The sequence below is a fragment of the Columba livia genome, chromosome 12 (assembly GCF_036013475.1).
Source record: "Columba livia isolate bColLiv1 breed racing homer chromosome 12, bColLiv1.pat.W.v2, whole genome shotgun sequence".
Taxonomy (NCBI): domain Eukaryota; kingdom Metazoa; phylum Chordata; class Aves; order Columbiformes; family Columbidae; genus Columba; species Columba livia.
This window is the reverse complement of record NC_088613.1, coordinates 9,809,253-9,828,353: the sequence shown is the minus strand read 5'-3', so window position 1 is coordinate 9,828,353 and position 19,101 is coordinate 9,809,253. Positions and strand designations below refer to the sequence as shown.

Here is a 19,101-nt window from a genome sequence, read left to right as displayed (position 1 = left end):
CCTTATCGCATTCAGTTCTGAGGCAGAGTGATAGCAGAGCACACATTGCAAACAGAGCTCTTGGTCTTGTTGCACTCTACTTTAGATAAGTTCTGGAAGTACTGCAGCATGTTGTGAATGATGGATGAAATGAAAACTCTCCGCTCAGTGCACAGCAAGTAGCCAGCTCTCTTCTGTGCTGCATCACTTGTTTTCAAGGTACTTAATATGCAACTTTGGTGAGAGACATTCAGAAAATCCCAGTGAGGCCAGATGTCTCAAAAATAAAAATAGAACATCGCAATTTTGTCCCAGGGCTTCAGTTGTTTTTATTCAATTTTAATTTTATTTTTGCCTACCTCTATCCAGTGACCTCCCTTGTCATGGTGCATTATGGACTTAAAATATAAGCATCCACCAGTGCTGGTTGCTCAGTTACAGAAGAGACTTAAGGGTCTGGTTGCTTCATCTCTCACTGAGCAGAGTTTGCACTGTATCAGTACTGCTTTTTGAAAATCTAATGTAAGAATGAATAAGTGGTGAATAATAAGCTTCATCACATTTTTTAACTGTTCCTGAAAGGTTAAAATTGCAAAAATCTTGCTATTTTATTGCTTTGTCTCTCTAGTCCCTCATTCCTGCCTGCTCGTTTGCATCACCAACTTATTTATTGTAATAACTGCATAGCAGATAATATATTACTTATTACACATGTGGGCAGAGGTCAGAAGTTGCTTTATTCTTGTCTAAATACAATGGCCTCTAATTGTAACCCCATTAGGAATTTTTAATGATAAAAACAATAAAACAGTTTAATAACTGAATCCACTTCTACTGCATCTCTATAGTTAGTAAGGGGGCATGGAAGGAAGGAAAAAAGATTAGTTCTGTCACCACTAGTTCTCCCACTAGGCTGTTTCCTTCAAAGGAGAAGGCAGGATATTATTTAGAGATTACATAGTATAATAGTTTTATTTAGCACCTTTTATTAGCACTGTAAGGCTATACACACAGCAAAAGGCCATTATACACAGAATTGATTGGTAGATTTGGAATTTCAATCTAAAGACAACATTATTTTTATGTACATATCAAAGCCCTGTCTGCTTTATTTGCTTGGAAGGGAGGCCGGAACTGTTCCAGCAGACTTTCTATTTTCCACCAGTTGGCACAAGAAAGATATTAAGGGTAGAGAGCAGAGGAGGTAATTCCCATGTCTGGGGGGAAAATGAGTCAGACTAGTTATGCAATAGAGGCTTTCACTGATTAAGAAGGGTGCTGTATTCAGGTAGACGACTGGCCAGAAACAGATGCTATTTGTGGGCATAACTGAGCCTTAGCAAACTGACTGTTTATTAAAGCAGGAGTTTGTGGGGACTCATGTCTGACACTGCAGATGTGGCATTCTGCTGGGAGACTGTGTTAGAGAACATCGGTTTTCTTCCCAGTTACACTTACGCTTCGACTGAGCTGATACAGGAACTAAAATAGATTCAACAGCATCAGCATTGCCTTTGAAAACTGGGGATAATCAGGGACGTAGCAATAAAATACAAATTGTTACTCCCACCAGCTGTTCTGTTGCCCAGTTTTGATCTCATAATCATTCATTATTGTCTGATTAAAAAAAAAAAACAAACAACAAAACAAAAACCAACCAACCAACACAACAGCCACCACCAAACAAACCAACCAACCAATCACACACACAAACAAAAAAACCCAACCCCACAACATTTTAAAAGTTTCTCTGGCTTCCATTAAATCAACATCACCGTCACCACATAACCACCCCCACCCCCTTCAGAAGTCCCAAAGATCTAGGCAAAATATACCCTATTCATACCATAAGAAACGGGAACACAAGGAGAGCAACGGCTTCACAGACTGAAATTTGGCTCATGTCAGCAGAGGTGCAGTACATCGTCACTGAGACCAAGCATCCCTTCCTACAGGAGACATCACGCTTATTGATACATGAATGCTAACTCTGTTTCAAGCATTCATCATTCTGGTGACATGGGCAGCAGGCTAGGTTGATCAGATATTCTAAGTTAAAATTATGTTCTGAGAGTTGTTTTCTGTTCTTAGTTAAAACGAAAAAATCTTCAGCCTCCAGTGACAAGAAGATGCCATACCCTTTTCATTTTGGAAATTTACCTCATGGTGTTACTTGTTTATTTAAAAGACATGCCACAGTGGCAGCAGTGTATAATACCATGCCACATATACCAGGCCATGTCATTTTTTGACAAAACAAAAGCCAACAATTATTCTATGTGTTTTGTAAATATCAATGATGGGTGCATCTTCACAGGACCTAACACACCTTCTCCAGACAGAAATACCTTTGGCTTGTTTTACAACAGTACACCGTGAACCGGGCCCGGCTATCCCAATGCTCTTTTAGCCTCTCTGTTCATAATTTAGACCCTCAGCTACTCCCATTTGTCACTTAATCTTTGGTGCACCAAAAGTCGACATACACCAAACAGACAGAGCTCCCTAAACATTTAAAATTATGTTTCTGAATATGATGCACTTCTGAGATGGTTATGTAAGATCACAGTATCTCAATTCAAAAATACTAGTTGCAGTAGAAATTCCCCAAAGTTCTCTCAGTCAAGAGTTTTTTGTCATTGTAATTAATGTGGTCTTATAAACAAGATGAATAGAAACTCTGAAGGGGATTTTCAGTGCTTTAGACCGTAAGGTAACTGTGGAACAGTAAACAAGGCAATGATATACACCTATATTTACAAGTTAGTTACGGAGGAGCCTTACATCACACAGGAAAAAAGGAATCTGCAAGTTCAGTTTTGCAGAAATACTGGTAAAACACCTCACTGCACAGTTAGCACAGAACAATTTACAACACAGGTGCGAACCAAGGACTTGATACAAAATGAGCACAGAAAACAAAATGCTTGCAAATTCCCAGGGAGGACTTATTGATGTTTTGTCTTAAACAGCTATTCTGAAATAATCTAAGACGGCCGCTTGTGTTATTATGCACTACACATTGTAACTCACCTGTGGATTTCCTGTTGGTTTTGTTTATTTGGTTTGTTGTTGTTTGTGGGGTTTTTTGTTTTGTTTTTGTTAGTTTGGGTTTTGTTTGTTTTTTGCTTGTTTATAGTTTTGGGGTGGTTTGTTTTGATTTTGTTTTGATTCTTTTTTCCCAGGCAAAATCTCATAACCCCCAAATGCTTGCTGAAATTTTAGGTGTTTGAAATTCACAAGTTTGTTTAAGAGTCTTCTGACTGATAAGAGAGAAGGTCAGGCTGTGAAGGGATGTGCTGGATTGTGAGATGCTGGGGTTTGAAATCCTGAGACTGAGAGCAGGAGTGTGCTTGCCTGCATCTGAATAACTGCTCAAATGCTACAGATCCCTTCCCAGAGGCAAAGTGCCCAGAGTGTGAATAACAACTTGATATCTACACAACATTCGCTCTGCCAGATGATATTTAGAAAAGCTAAACCACAATCCTAAGCAAAAGCGCTTGGCCAATGATCCTTAGTAAAGCAGATTCCTTATTGCATACAGTGCAGCCTCTACAACTCAAGTTTCCAAAATGAGTAAAGCATGAAAGGCAGATGAATTCAGATGAAATTAAACCACAAGTATCCACTGCACTTCACAAATAAAACCCTCTGCTTACTCTACATGCATTCACTTCATTGGGACAAATGCTCAAATGGTCCAGCAAAGCATTTTTTTGCCTGCCATGTTTATTAATATCAACAATATGAATCATAGGCTGCAGAATATTATCTATAAATTTGATTTAAAATTCATCAATGCAGATCAGGAAATAATTAAAAAGAGTTAACAGTAATGTAATCAGGAAACAGAAAGCCTGATTTGATCAGCCTGCCCAATCAAAGCAGCTTTACTTTTCAAATCCTGTATATTCAGGGCTTAGCAACAAACTATTCAAAATAGCACATCAAGTCCAGAAACATTTACAGACTGTATCTGAGGAAAGATCCACATGGACAATCTTTCCCTTCACAAAAAGAGACAGAAGTCACAGAACACCCAGCTCAATAGCAGAGAAAAAGCACACTTAGTACACCAGGTTTTGTTTGGTTTTTTTTAATAAAAATTATTGCATCTTATATATTTGAATTCTCAGGTCAAACCACTGAGCTTAATCACAGAAATGCAAAGAAAATGCTTTTAGTTTGCAAAGAATTACATGACCAGTAAAGCACGTAGCACCATTTGCAAACTTCAACACCGAGATTATAGCACTGGCATATGCAGTTCACTTACATTTTAGACTCTGCTAGACATAAAATTAAATTTACTTATGCCTTTTAATTAATGTGGCGTGCAAGACCATCTCTGAAATTTGTATTTGAGCAATATAAAGCATTGCTCAAAGTATGAAGTGTTTAATCCTATGCTCCTCTGAGCTGTGGTAACTGCACACCTGACTGTGCACCAAAGAAATATTGGTGGATGTTTCCATGACTAATGATATTCACCTGTTCATGGGACTAGGGCCAAGCAAGTTAAAATTAATAAGCTGCCCATATAGTATAAGCAGATAACAAAAACATACTCAGTACTAGAAAGTTACAGTCATCATTTACTGTGAGGCTGGTTTGTTAAAAAAAAGATGTGTGGTAGAAAACAGTGTGCCTCTGCTGCCCTTCCACAGATTACTGCCTTCTGTACTTTTACTTTGAAGATGATTAGGGATACTAAGAAGTCACGTAACATGTGTTGTCACTAGGTAATAAAGGTATCTTTTCATTTTGAGACTAATCTTGCTTTGACTTTCATTTAGTTTTCATTGGACTGAAATGTCTAATATAAGTACAGTAAATCAACATAGTTTTAATGGTCAAAGTTCAATTATTTGTTTCTGTAGGATAGAGACAAACACAAGGGTATTGAGGATGAAAAGCAACATTCATCAAATGTGGATTAAATGAAACAAAGACTTGGTGAGTAGAATTCCATCTCATTTTGTTTGAAGCACTACAACAGCTTTGATTTTCATGGCCTCTAAGATCATGACATTATGCCACTGAAATTTTAAGAAACAAAAATTATACCATCACTCTTCATTTTCTACACTGTTGCCTTTGGAACAGATTACAAAGTACAATTTCCTATTATTTTTCAGTGAAGAAGGAAAAATTGTGAGAACAGTTAGCCCAAATTTTAATCTTCATTGCCCGCTGAACAGCAGCACTGTGATGCATGACCCTGACCTTTCGCAGCCGGGTATATTTTGACTGTTTGCCCACTCAGCTCCATCCCTACATTTTAGTGAGGCCGTAAACAAGAGATGTGGAATGGCATGCCCAGCAAATCACAGAATGCTGAAAAGGTCAAAATAGTAGTGCCGAATGTTTCTACTCTGTAATTTACAGAATATATGAGGCATTCACAACCTAATAACTCATTCATATGACAAAAACTGTAGAGTGAATGTAAAATGGCAGAACATGAATTCCTTCCAGTGACAGCGTTTCTAACAAGCACAGAAAATGGTGCAAACCTTGCCCTGTGGTTCTCTTTTCTGAAACATTAATATTGCCTGACTTTCAATGCACAATGGCATATGCCTGTGGACTGTGCAGTCAAATATCTCTGTGTTTGCAGTCAGGCTCAGAACCCAAAAGGCAAGGTCCCTGAGGGAAAAATCCTGGTCAAAGCCTTCCCTATCCATACTCCTTCTCACCCTTCTCAGAGCACTCTCTGAGTTCCAGGTGATTTTATTGTCACAACGCTCCTAGAAACCAGAAAAGTACTACCCTCACTTCAAAAACTCCTGCCAAGGTCAGGAGAACTACAGCAGAACAAAAAATGGCAGAGCTCTTATCAGCAGCCCTAATCCCCTGCTCTCCACTAAGACTGTCTTTTCTACTTTCTGTCCCATGGGCTGAACTTCATTTTTATAGAAACAAATTTGTGCCCATTTCTCAAACACAAGTCAAATGCAGTAAATCTAGAAACCAAGCCCAGTTCAGCATAGCTGCATGTCTGTGGCAGTTGAAGTGATGGTTGTATTTGTTAATGACAGTTTAGTCCTAGTGAAGTGCTCAAGACACACGCCCTGGAAACCCTCACACACCAGTCACCACTTTCAGAGAAAGCTTTCCTGGTGCAAGATGATTTGAGACATTCCTCCATCACCATACGTTGGCTAATACCCTTGGATGAATGCTGTTGAACAATTGTACACCAGGACATACTGGAGTGCTTTGTCTTTACTACTTTCTTGTAACAAAAAAGAACAAAACAGATCTACCTGAGGCATTGCTGTTTCAAACCTAACCGCAAGGATATCTGACATCAATTCATCCATTTTTTCTATAAAGACAGCATCATTTTGTCCTCAGAGTATATATCAGACTTATGTAAAACCCATTGAAAGAAACATCAGCAACAAATAGTTTACAGAAGTACAAAAAATTTGGAAAGTGCCAGATCTTCCTTTCTGACATATCTGTGCCAATCCCATGGATCAGTAACCAGAATTTGGCCTCATCTTTCCAAGTCCATTAAAACAAAAGAAAGAAGTGTGTGAATAAACTGTTCTCAGCTTCACAGATGTAAATCTGGATTAACCATACAAAAGGCAAAAAAATGGTGGTTTTACACCAGTCGAACAACAAATCCCAGCCTCAAGTCTCTGAAGTACAGCATTTCACCATTATCCCTGAGAGAAGCAGAAATATTAACAACGTACCAAATTAGCATCAAAGCATTAACGGTAATACACTTAGGGTATTTAGGGAACTACTTCTAAACCTAAATGCCAGACAATTTGTCTCTAATATTCCCTGCAGATTAGTACAAAATGATTGTAACAGATGCAAATCCTGCCTCCTTTCATACAGGCACGTATGACTGAAAGAGCTGTGGAGCTGTGTCCCTCATGCTGCAGAGGAAGCAGGTCCTGGAGAATATACTCCTGGTTGCTCTTCATTTCCTAGTGAAAATTGCTCTTTCTTGAGCAATGAAGAATGCATGAAGGGGTGACCTCATCAATGTTTACAGATATATAAAGGGTGAATGTCATGCAAAAAAAGTTATATGATCAGCAAATCAATAATGACAGACACTGTTGGATTGTCTCAAATAGACAGGCTTGGTATGAAATTCATGTCTCCAGAAGATCTTGCAGAACTTTTTTTTAATTGTTATTATTTATTTTTAAGCAGAAAAGTATGGTCACAAGGAAAATTAAGACTGTGGACAGTAAATGTAGTATTTTAAATATGTCAGCAAATGCATGGATGTTCACCTCCCAAATGACACCTTCCAGCAAATGCTTAAAACAAAAAGGACCTTTTTTTTTAAAAAAAAAAATGCTTTTATTCTATTCCCATACCTGTCAGCAGATGTAACTTTGTATATTCCCTTGCACTTGTTTTGCAGTAGTTCTATTGATCCACTTAATAACTAGTCCCAAGGAATTGCACTGTTAAATCTTCTAGAAACAAAATCTTTCTGAACAGGTCAGCTATTAAGAAAAACAAGAATCCTCATAAACTATGCATTTTCTTTCCTCAGCATCTTTAGAAGCAGAGAAACTACCATGACAAAAGTGAGTTAAACCTCTTGACATTTTCCCTGTTCAGTAAATGAATTCACATAGATGTTTCTTGTTCTGTTTTCTTAGACTCCTGCTACATTCTTAAGTAAATGCCTGAAAACAAAACCAGTACATAGTTGAAAAATAAATTACACATAAATGACAGATTCAACTAATACAAACATTCAAATGTTAATTTCAATTAACTCATTTATAGGGAAAACTTGACATTGTAGTCACTGTAATACATGGTACAGAATTAACAGACTTCTATATTAATAATCCATTTTTAGCTTTTTCGATACTCTGTGGAGCACACAAGTATAAAATAGCAGACATGGTGCAAGCTATGTAACTCTGGGAGCTGCTTATACATAGACTAGCTAGATACAGTTCCTACAAGATCCTTGCAGATACTGGTCCAGCCAAGAACCAGCAGTGCACAACTATGTTCAGTTTTGTGTCCCTCGTGACAAGACAGACCTTGAGGTGCTGGAGAGAGTTCAGAGAAAGGCAGCGAGGCTGGTGAGGGGCCTGGAGCACAGTCTGATGAGAAGCAGCTGAGGGACCTGGGGCTGTTGAGCCTGGAGAAAAGGAGGCTGAGTGGAGACCTTATTGTTCTCTACAACTACCTGAAAGAAGGCTGTAGCATGGAGGGTATTGACGACTTCTCCCAAGTTACAAGTGGTAGGACAAGAGGAAATGGCCTCAGGTTGCATCAGGGCAGGTTCAGATTGACTATCAGGAAAACTTTAGTCACAGAGAGGGTTGTCAGGCATTGGAACAGGTTGCCCAAAGAAGTGGTGGAGTCACCATCCCTGGAGATGTTTAAAAGACATGTAGATGTGGTGCTTAGGGACATGGTTTAGAGGCGGATTAACGGTTGGACTTCAGGATCTGAAATATCTTTTCCAACCTGAACAATTCTGTGATTCCATGATTCTATTCTATGTGCTTCCTTTCTTCCACAAATGCTTATGTCCCTGCCATGCTGCTTTGACACCCGCTGAGGGCTGGCAGCACAGTAACTCACAGCTGTCTATGTATCACTCGGATTTTGGCTCCTTGGTGCTACCATAACTGTGCAAAGGAGCTAGCTCAGAGAAGAAACCTGCTCTGCAATCATGTAATCAAAATACAAAGGATTGGTACAAGGCTAGCTGGAAAATAATTTTTAAAATAAATTAAGAAATCAGCAGAGTGATGTACAAACAAGTCATCTTAAGATTCCACCTGCTGTCAGAACAACTGTATACGCAAATAGATAACAGATCTTTAAAACTCACTGCACTGTAGCCTTGAGACTTCTGACTGGGCTTTTGATCTTTACTTTTCTAAATCACATAAGGAGTTCTCTAACCTCAGGAATTTGGTATCAACAGGCGTCTTTCAACAACTACTTCAAATCACATTGGTATAAGCTTTAATAAATTCACATTCAGAGCTTTACATGGGAGACAGTCACATTTTACAAACAGAGTTGGGAGGAGTAGAGTGTTATGGCTCAAAACTCTTCACAAGCAATCTTAGGGCCCTTCTGCTAAAGCCACACCATCTCCTGGGCAGAAGACCTTCATGTATTTTGGCTCATACTATCAGATTTGATTTTACTGTCATGAAGACAACTCAGTGACATCTTTTTTTTTTCAGGAAGAACATTATATTATCAGATTAATGTAACATATTATATATTCACAACGACATACTATGTAGTACAAATAAGCATTATTTGTTAAAACCAAGATATAACAAAAATAAATGTGCTGTATACCATGTAATAAAGAACTATTACTAGTCCGACACCAATGCAAAGAGCTAAAGAACAAATAAAACGGATTTTTTAGGTTTTGCTTTAATGAAAAGGAAGCAGCAATAAAAATATTCTGTCATTAGTTTCTAGGTTGCCTAAGATGATGTGATTATCTGACCTGGTAAAGCATCTGAGACAATGAAATTGTTTCAGGCTATTGCTCTAGTCCTCTGGGATGTTCTTTTGTCCTCCTGTCAACCTGCGTCTCTCTGGCTCTGTTTCTCCAGCACAAGCAAATACAGAAAACAAGAAAAGAAGCAAATTCCAGTTTCTGCTTCTCTCTAACCTTGACGGGGTTGGTTTTGATCTCTGTCACATTCCAGAGGAAAACAGAAAAAGCAAAAAGTACATTCACGCTCCTTGAGAAGATCAAGGCAGGCTCTGGGCCGTGTTTGAAGCCTGAAGGAACTCTTATCCACTGTCAATAAGAATTGTGCATACTTAATTTCATTTGAATCCTCTCATAAAAGCTGAAAGCCAAAAGGTGAATACTGAAGTCTGTAATCAGGTCAAATAAGCTGCTAAATAGTTAGGCCACTGCACAGAGACCTAGGAAGATTTTGCATTGCATTGTGCTAATCAGTAAGGATGAAGACGGCAAATAATTATTAATCTCCTCTGCTTTTCAAGCAAAGACCACTATTTCTGTAAAGATTAGTTTTCCAATAGAAATCTAAAATAATCTCTGCAGAACAAGTAGACGGATTAAACTCCATTCCTTTTGTAGTTTAGTGGCATGTTCATACTTGCACAGCCACTGAAAGAGCAGGTGTATTGGGTGATCTGACTCCATGGGCTAGAGGCCCTGTAAACCACAGAAACTTTGCTTTGATTTCTAATAAAATACTGAAGTATGTCACTTGTTCAAAACTTCTAGGAGCTTAACAAGATTTCAAAGAAGCATTCCAGCAGATGACCTTACATACAACTTTCTCCCCTGTTACTTTGCTGTAATCAAACGATTCACTTTCCTGCAGAGCTCTAACACAGACTGAGAGTCTGCAGCACATCGCAGGGGTCGGCACAGCCTCCCAGCCCAAAGCTGCAGGTGGCCTCCACAAGATGAAGATGCTCCCTGAGAATTTTCGAGCCCTATCTATTTGCCATTTAAAATCGAGAGGAAAATCAATGAGCTTCTTTGTATGTTAAAGAAATAAGTTCAGGTTCTTTCATAAGCATTAATCTTTTACACATAATATGAATACAGTTTAGCAGCAGTAACCAAACCCATTAACGCATAAAAAAAGCACACCATATGTAAATTCCCTGATCTTAGGGGACAACTAATGGATTACAAATCTTGCATCTTTATATGCTGGAATATATTTCCTTCCAGAGATATTCCAATATCCTATTACTGAGCCATATCTCCAAGGAGAGGAGTGTGTTTGTTTGTTTTAATTTATTTTTTAATCAAACCTCCTTTTAATCAGTCAGAACAAAATGTTTTCACACAGAAGAAAAAAAAAAAAAAAAGAAGAAACTCAACGCAAAATTCCTGATGGAATAGGGAAAGTTGGAAGAGAAAATGAAGACAGAATAAATATGCAGAAAACAAAGATGTATACTCTTCGAGTGGCTTTATTACACAGATATATGCAGGGACAATCTGCTCCCAAAGGAAATCATTAGAAAATTGACTTTTAAGAAGCTAAAGCAGGAGACTGAATTCAGCCTTTTGGGCTGATCCAAACTTTGATGACTGTGTTTTCCTGTTAATTCTGGTGGGCTTTTGACTATAGCTTCAGATTCATTTTGTCTTTTTCTGCTTTAGGGCCAATTTCCGCTCAGGTACAGACATGCGAGTCCCATGGAGGGGAACTTCAATATGCACATACAGCCCAACTGCAGAATTCATCTGGCACCAGCTGCTTCCAAGATCCACTGCCATCCTCCCTGTGCAAGCCCTTGCAGGCTCCTCAGTCAAGCCAGGTTTATGAGAGAAAGATGATCTTTAAGATTAGCTAAGGTCACAAATGATTCATATTCTCACCACATTTCAACAAGCACATTCAAGAACTCAAACCCTGTTTTTAAATACTTCATAGCATCTTAATTGGTTCACGGAAATTGTTAGGCACCTGGTTTAGTAACATGGAGGTGCCGTTGTATCAAGCTCAAATAGACCCTGTAGGGTTTCACAAAAACAAACAGTTTTACCATGAAAAAAGTTTCATTCTGACCCTGCTTGCCTCTAAACACCATTCAAACACTGAATCCTGGCCAGCTTTGGTATAAAAGGAAGAAGAGAGTCAAGCTCAAGAAAGAAAACGCCAAAGCTTCAGCCCAGAGTGAATAATACACGTCTGCAACACATTTCTTGTAATTTAATCTCATGGCACCACAGTCCTCAAAGGTAATTCCAATTCTGCCTCTCAAAATCAAAAATCTATCTTCAAGTCACTGAAAAAACCTCTGGAACTTCAAAGCTGAGCAGTTCTTTCAGCACCAAGATGCCTCACAGTTCCCCAAAGTTAGCAGTACTCTCTAACATTAGTGTCTCAACACAAGAAAAAATACAGGCTGCCAGCTGAGGTTCAGAGATGTGTATTCACAGAAGAATATATAATAGGAGTGAGAAAAGCATACAGGCATTTTAGTAAAAATTCCATTCTGGTGAGCCTTCAGAACAACCTGAAAACGCACTGTTTTACATTAACTTGTAAAGAAATCAGCACTTCTTTTATGAGAATATTTGTCTTAGATAGGGTGAACATCAACTGATCAATACAGCACCAATGTAGACACGTATTACTCTATCAATCATATATTAAAAAGAGCAGTGTGCTTTATATTTAATACCCAATGTCACCAATTAGTACTGCCATCCCCTGATTTTACACTAGTTCATTCACTCAAATTGCCATGGCAATAAATTCTACAGTTACAAATGAAAAGCTGCAAATGGATTTGCATGTAATAACAGTACCACTAAACCTTTCTTACCACTTTCAATTTTTCCCATCTGCTACCAGAGTGCAAGTGTAGGATCTATTATTCCCAGAAGGGGACTTACCCAGCTGGACATCTATAACAGTTGGCTGGTTCTCCATGGGGAACAACGGCTTTGGAGGTTTGTCTGTGAGTAAAGCTAGAAAAGAAAATGAGAAAACGTAATGGAAAAATTGAGACCAATGACTGCAAAAGAAAAGCCCTGTCATGCAAGCAATCAAAAGCTTGTACTCTTGATGGTGTGTAAACATTTATTACATCACATGGCTGTTCCACTGCCAACGTGTTACCACTTTCCTAGGGGCTGCAGTGGCCCGCCGTTTCAACGGAAATGAGCTGTTTCAAGAGCGACATTTTAATACAAAGCAGCAAAACAAACTCCATTTCTCACTTCTATTCTACTTATAGCAACTATATCAAGAATTTTAGATCCTCACCTTATGAAGTTAATGCAATAATTTGAAATACCAGCTAAATCTATTTCTGTGTGATCAGGCCCAACATGTCTTTATGCTTGCCCAAAGCAGTATGTAGATGCTCAAAGAAAACCTGCACATAATTGTGTCTGATGAACCCCAGCAGCTTCACACATAGTTCACACTCCCACCCAACCACATGGGGCATCTGGACCCTCTTCTCAAAGACTGAGTGGGGACCCTGCCTTCTGCACCACAAAAGTCTCTCCCTCTGAGAGCAGGAAACATCACCCCAGCCTGGTCCTACCAGGTGCCCGGTCCAGCCACTAGCACAGCCAGTCACAGACAACGCTGTCACTGAGAAACTCAGCTACAGACACAGGTTTCATGCCTGAGAGCTCAGTGCCAGGCTGTGCAAACAGGTTTTGTAAGTTGAGCCTAGCTTGAAATAAATGGCTGAGTATTCCTGGAGACGTTTTGTAATCAAATCTAGCATCTTGTACCACATGAAATTAAGTAATTTCAAAATTACTTCAAAATTTTTCCAGCTAACATGCATCACTTGAACTTATTTGATCCAAGTTTGTAAAATGAATTTTCATTTTTGAATAAAAGACTATGGCAAAAATGCCCTGATCTCCTCAGAAGCCTCAGCACTTACCGATTTGATGGGAAACAAATTAATGCAGCAGTTTGGTAGCTCAAGTTGAAAGCTGCCCATGGCTGGGGCAGCAGGTCTCCCTGAACCAGGCACAGGAGCTTAAGCTCTGAAAGCTCTTGGCCCATGGTCCCTTGGCAGGCTGGGAGGACATCTCACCTCCAGTCTGCTCCAGCACAAATCAGTGGCTCAATACACCTCCCCCAGGGCTTTAAAACAAGATGGATGGGTGGCTGAAGCAGAAGGGCAGCAGCCACAGGTTTCACTGATGTGGCTCTGATAACCAGCTATCAATGACAGCTGCTTGAAACTGGAGGTAGCAGAACTCTTCTGCTACCAAAAAGGAAAAAAAAAAAGTCAACCTACAAAATATTTTCACATCCATATCTACAGAAAATGACGAACTCTATTAAAGAAATACCTGTTCGATTTAGCTTTACAGTTGACACTATGATTTTAAACTCCTCACTAAGTGATTGTCAGCATAATCCACTTCCACTGTTACCTTTAAATGAAAATGGGGTTCCTGCCACTGATGCTACAGCCAAGCTAGCAAAGAAACAGGCTATCACAAAACAGGCCTTTGGTAACAAGTCATCAGCACACATTTCAGACCAAAGCCGTGTCTGTTTTTAAGAAGAACTCCTTGTACAGTTCACCCACAAGGACAACACAGGAATTTCCAAAGTCTTTTAAACAGCGTGTTATTAAGACTAAAACCACAAGTAGAGCTCAGAATGAAAGAAAAATGGGAAATTCTGTTAATGAGAATTCAGTAGTTCAAAAATGCTCCTCTAACACAGAGTCACAAGATCGACTCAGAAGCAGTATCAAGGCTACCTGTGCAATCGCATTATTTGGGGATTAGCCTGTGAGTAGAAAATTTCTGGCAGTAACAAATAATTAATTTGCTGTGCTAATGCACTTAAGTCATCTGAATGTCATTAGAGAATAAGAGGAAAGTACTGCCAAACCTAGATGTGTAAGTAGAGTCCAACTACTTGCTTTATTAGGAATTTAAATCTCAACCAAAGCTGAAAACATCTAAGTAGGTGTTTTGGGCATCAAACCCAAGGGACATTGGAACACTTTTACTGATGACTTTTTTAGCAATGTATGCTTTTAAATTGCTAAAAGCTTTTGAGATGTTCTTCCTCATAAAATCCCACTGCATCCAAGGGGAGATGGATAACTATTTATCCAGACTCTACACAAATCCCACCCTTATTTAAACAGTAAGTTTCTCACTTGAAGGTCACACCTGCTTCAAGCAAAGCCCATTCCCAACACTCCAGAAGAAAAAGTACATTCTCCAGGAAGGCCTAATACACTGATAGCCAGAACATTTGGTAAGGGGGAACATGAGAGCGAGAGTATATTTTCAGTACTGATCTTTTTCTGTTCAACATGTACAAGAGCTCTGCTTTTCTTATACTCTAATTCCTCACATGAAAAAACCCTGTCAATAAATGATTAGATAGAAAGAGCAAGTGCCACTAGACTCGAATAACATAGCTGAACTGTAACCTGCTGCCAGCCATGAGAAGGACCTCTTCACAGGCATTGCTTGCCATTTTCTCTCAACTCATCACAGAAAATTAGAGGTAGTATTGTCTGGCCCTGGCATCTGCTGAGGGGGAACTTCATGGCTTGAGTCACAACCTGACAATATTGCTTTTCTGTTTTTTGTACTGTCTAGGTAGAGTTTCTCAGACTGCCTGCTTGAAGAAGCCAGGAAAAAGTACTACAAAGGTGTTAAAAAATTAACTATGTTCTTAACTGCCTCTGTGCAACTGAGGTTAGTAACTTCTTAAAAGAATGAACCAAAAATCTCTAGAAAATGCATTTTGGCCTAGGAAGTACACTATTCAGACTTCTTAGGAAGGTAACACATTGGCCTGTGTCTAAATGCCAGAGCACCCCAGATGCTCAGCACAGAGAGAATGGCTTCTGCCAGAGACAGGCAGCTATTTACTGCAGCTTCCACATGAACCTGCTGCGGAACGTGCTGGAGGGAGCAGAAAGGTCACAGTGCCTCACAAAGGGGTTTTGGGATTTAACCCCAGTACTAACAGAATCAAGTCGTTTGTCCAGACTATGTCAGAACAAGCAACACTCTCACCAACCCTTTACAGGACTCCTTCAGGAGACATTAGGATGTGTTTAAAGCTCAGCACACACACAAGACCTCATAAGTGAAGGTTGAAATGGGGAAAGAGACGAGCTCGAGAGCACAATTCTAAACAACCTGATATACCCAGTAAATTCTGAGTTGGGTGGAAATTTGATGGGGGGGAAGAGGGGGAAGAAAAAGCCCCCACTGGGTGCAGTCCCGTGTACTTTGTGAAAAGCCTCAATAGAGTTTCACTTTCTGGTATATAACCAACACTTTTTTTCTCAGCATTTTTTCTGTAGTTTTTCAGGCTTTTGCTGCTACCTTTGGGCTTTTCTTGCATTGTTATGTTTCATCTCTGGTACTAAATTTTACTCTGTGTGCACTGTAGGATGTGGAGAAAACTTGCTGGGGTAGCTGCACCCCGGCTGTGCCAGTGTGCTCAGGCTTTTCTTCCTTTAAGTACCTTTTATATCTCACTCCCACCAGCACCCCTTGAAATCCAACCTGACCAGTACTTCTCCCTGTTTCCTTTGGCGTTACTTCCAGTCCTTGGATGTCTTCTAAATGCGCTCCTGTGTGTCACATTTTAAATGGCTATATTTTGCCATATTGTTCTTGGAGAGTAATCGTTATAATGAACTGGCAGCCTGTCAGAGCCCTTTACACAGGAACTGAAATGGCCCAAAGGGATTTTGAGTCTAGAAGGCAATGAACTGCTGGCTCTTCAATGTCGTATGTGCTTACAGAAAACAAAAACCATTCTTATTTTAGAGGTCAGACATCAGATCACTTATTCGTCTTATGAAATTCACTTTTGGTCCTTCTTAAACACTAAGGCAGCAAAATATATTCTCAGCTATAAGGAATTCTAATATTTAATGATCTCTGTATTTGACAGAAATCCATAAGCAACCTTTATTCAAATGTCCATTTCTCTAAAATAAGTTTCTATAATTCTTCTAACAGTTTTACAGATGTGTGGCACTCTGATTTCCAGCCTTGCTAGAAGTTGAAGCAGAACAAAAAGTTGATGCTGTTACTGTACCAACATGTCTTTAATAAAGCTAATAATATTATGCATTCTCACCTAAATCTTACTTCACCTCCCAGAAAACTACTTTAAATTAAAACAACTAAAGGCACAGCAAACACTACTCCTACAGCAAGGTTGGTTATTAGTTCCACAAAGCAACAATTCCTGCAGACACACAGACCTGCCTTTGCAAGACCCCAGGTCTGACGATGCAGCGCACTACCAGCTTGCTTTGCCTTTACTTGCCGTTCTAGGATTTCGTCCCCCAAACAGGCTGAGGCACCTTTGGCTACATTTGTTTGTACAAGTACCAGCTGGCACAGTACGCTACTATATTGAGACAGAGAGGAGGACTCACAGACTGCTGCTTTGCTTTGTCTGAGGGTTACCCCAGGCACACTACCTAGGGAATCACTTGAAGTCACAGGTGCTCAATAACAAGCTGGAAAAAGCATGTCTTTACCCAGAGGCACCTGGCAATGCATGTGCCTCCCATAAGATCTCAGTGGGCATGGTCAGAGACCATTTAGCAGCCACACTACTAGCAGAATGTTTCCTTCTATGCTCATATTCAGCCCATTAGAAAGTAAGACACAAACTTTAAAACAGTCATCAAGTTTCTGTAATTTCAACACTTGTCATACAGTTTTTCCATAAAAGGAATAAAGGAATACTGTTGTACAAATCAATACACTGATCTGATCCTGTACAACTGTTTGTCCAGGTGCATTTCCTTTCCCAGAACACATGATACTTCTGTTCTCTACTTTTCATAGACACAAGGAATATCCTGAAGTACCTCAAGAAAGTAGAGAGGAGACCTGCAAAAATATTAGGTCTCTCCAATTACTTACATGGTGATCTTTAGCAAACAAGGGACAGCATGACTTGCTGCACAGGACAATGTCTAGCTATCCACAGGACCAACAGAAGAAGACAACAGCTTTGAAGGAGCAGCTCCTGCTTTCAAGTGCCAGAGCAGCTTAAGAGCCTAGAGGCTAATTTTTTTTCCACCACAACTTTACTGTTTCAAAAATCTCTCATTCCATATTCAAACATACATCTGACACATTAATGAGTTCTCAAAAAGCACAAAGCAGTTGAAAACAAACAGCCTTAGGATATCATTACTTAGAGATAAACAACGATAACCAGTTAGAAAAAACTACTAGGCATCTCAGCAAGCACCAGTTCCTTCACAGCTTGTTATTTTCCTATGCAATTTCCTACCTTCCTTCTGCAGCAGCCTCGCAGTGCTCTCCCCACCCCAATCAGACTTCTTTTACAGCAACCACGATGACAGCCCACACTGTTGCTACAATGAATAAAAGTCTCCTACTAGAGTTTTTGAGTGGTTCAGCTAAACGCAACTTCTCAATTTAATGCAGATCAGCTTCCCCCCGTGCCATGCAAAGGCATGCTCTAGGCCAACAGGCATCACCTGTGCTGCACAGAGCTGAACTGCTGCCAGGATGAAGCCAGACAGCACCAGGGTCATGTACTGAATTCCAGTTGCTTGTGATCTGAAGGGATTCTTTCTTGTGACTCAGCACAGCTGCAGCATTTTCCAGACCAGATAACTCTTCTAAGGGAAATGAAGGCACGAGGCTAGAAATGTTAATTCATATGTGGCAAAGAATCATAGAATGGTTTGGGTTGGAAGGGACCTTCAAGATCATCTGGTTCCAACCCCCCTGCCATGGGCAGGGACACCTTCCACCAGACCAGGTTTCTCAAAGCCCCGTCCAACCTGACCTGGAACACTTTCCGGGATGGGGCATCCACAGCTTCTCGGGGCAGCCTGTTCAGTGCCTCCCTGCCCTCCTGGGGAAGAATTTCTTCCTTTTATCTAATCTAAAATCTCCCCTCTATCAGTTCAAAGCCATTACCCCCTGTCTTATCACTACATGCCCTTGTAAAAAGTCCCTCTCCAGCTTTCCTGTAGGTCCCCTTTAGGTATTGGAAGGCTGCTATAAGGTCTCCCTGGAGCCTCATCCATTCCCAGACAGAGCTCCATGAACTCCAGTCATTGACACAAAGGGTGACATGCCCTCCTCGTCTCTTCTGCCTGTCATTCCTAAAGAGCCTGTGTCCTTCCATTCCAATACTCCAGTCAGAGGAGCCATCCCACCACATCTCTGTGATGGCAATAAGAACACAACCCTGCAGGTGTGCACATCTCTAACTCCCCCGGTTTATCCCCCATGCTATGTGTGTTTGCATAGAGGCATTTAAATTGGGCCCCCGATGAGGCTGACTTACTGGCTGGAGTGGCTGGAATTCCTATGTGCTCCTCTTCAAGTGCTCTCCTGCTGACCTGTGATCATTATCCAGGCTGACCAGAAGTGGTCAAATGCTGGAGAAGGGTTGTCTTATTTTTCCTCAGGGTGGATAATGGCTTTTCCTCTTCTTGTGGTAAGCACCCAAAGTACAATTGCTGTTCTATAATTACGCTATTGATGTACCTCCTGGACATTTGTTCATGTAATTTGCAATGATGAAAGGAACAATTATCCAAATATGAAGCAGAATGCAGAGAATTTAACAAAATTGTTTCAGATCTTCTATGAGACAA

At 40.0% G+C, this 19,101-nt stretch overlaps 1 protein-coding gene across 7 annotated transcripts in view; it reads right to left on the bottom strand.

Annotated features, from left to right (window-relative positions):
* The window catches only part of IL1RAPL2 (interleukin 1 receptor accessory protein like 2), a 363,126-nt gene that overhangs the window by 92,076 nt on the left and 251,949 nt on the right, over positions 1 to 19,101 (bottom strand). For 6 of the 7 annotated variants that reach the window (XM_065077813.1, XM_065077814.1, XM_021284939.2 and 3 more), the window contains one exon: positions 12,368 to 12,442. The exons of the other annotated variant lie outside the window; for it this stretch is intronic. In XM_065077813.1, the coding sequence (XP_064933885.1) occupies positions 12,368 to 12,442 (75 nt within the window). The remainder of the gene's footprint in view (positions 1 to 12,367; positions 12,443 to 19,101) is intronic. 7 annotated transcript variants of the gene reach the window in all.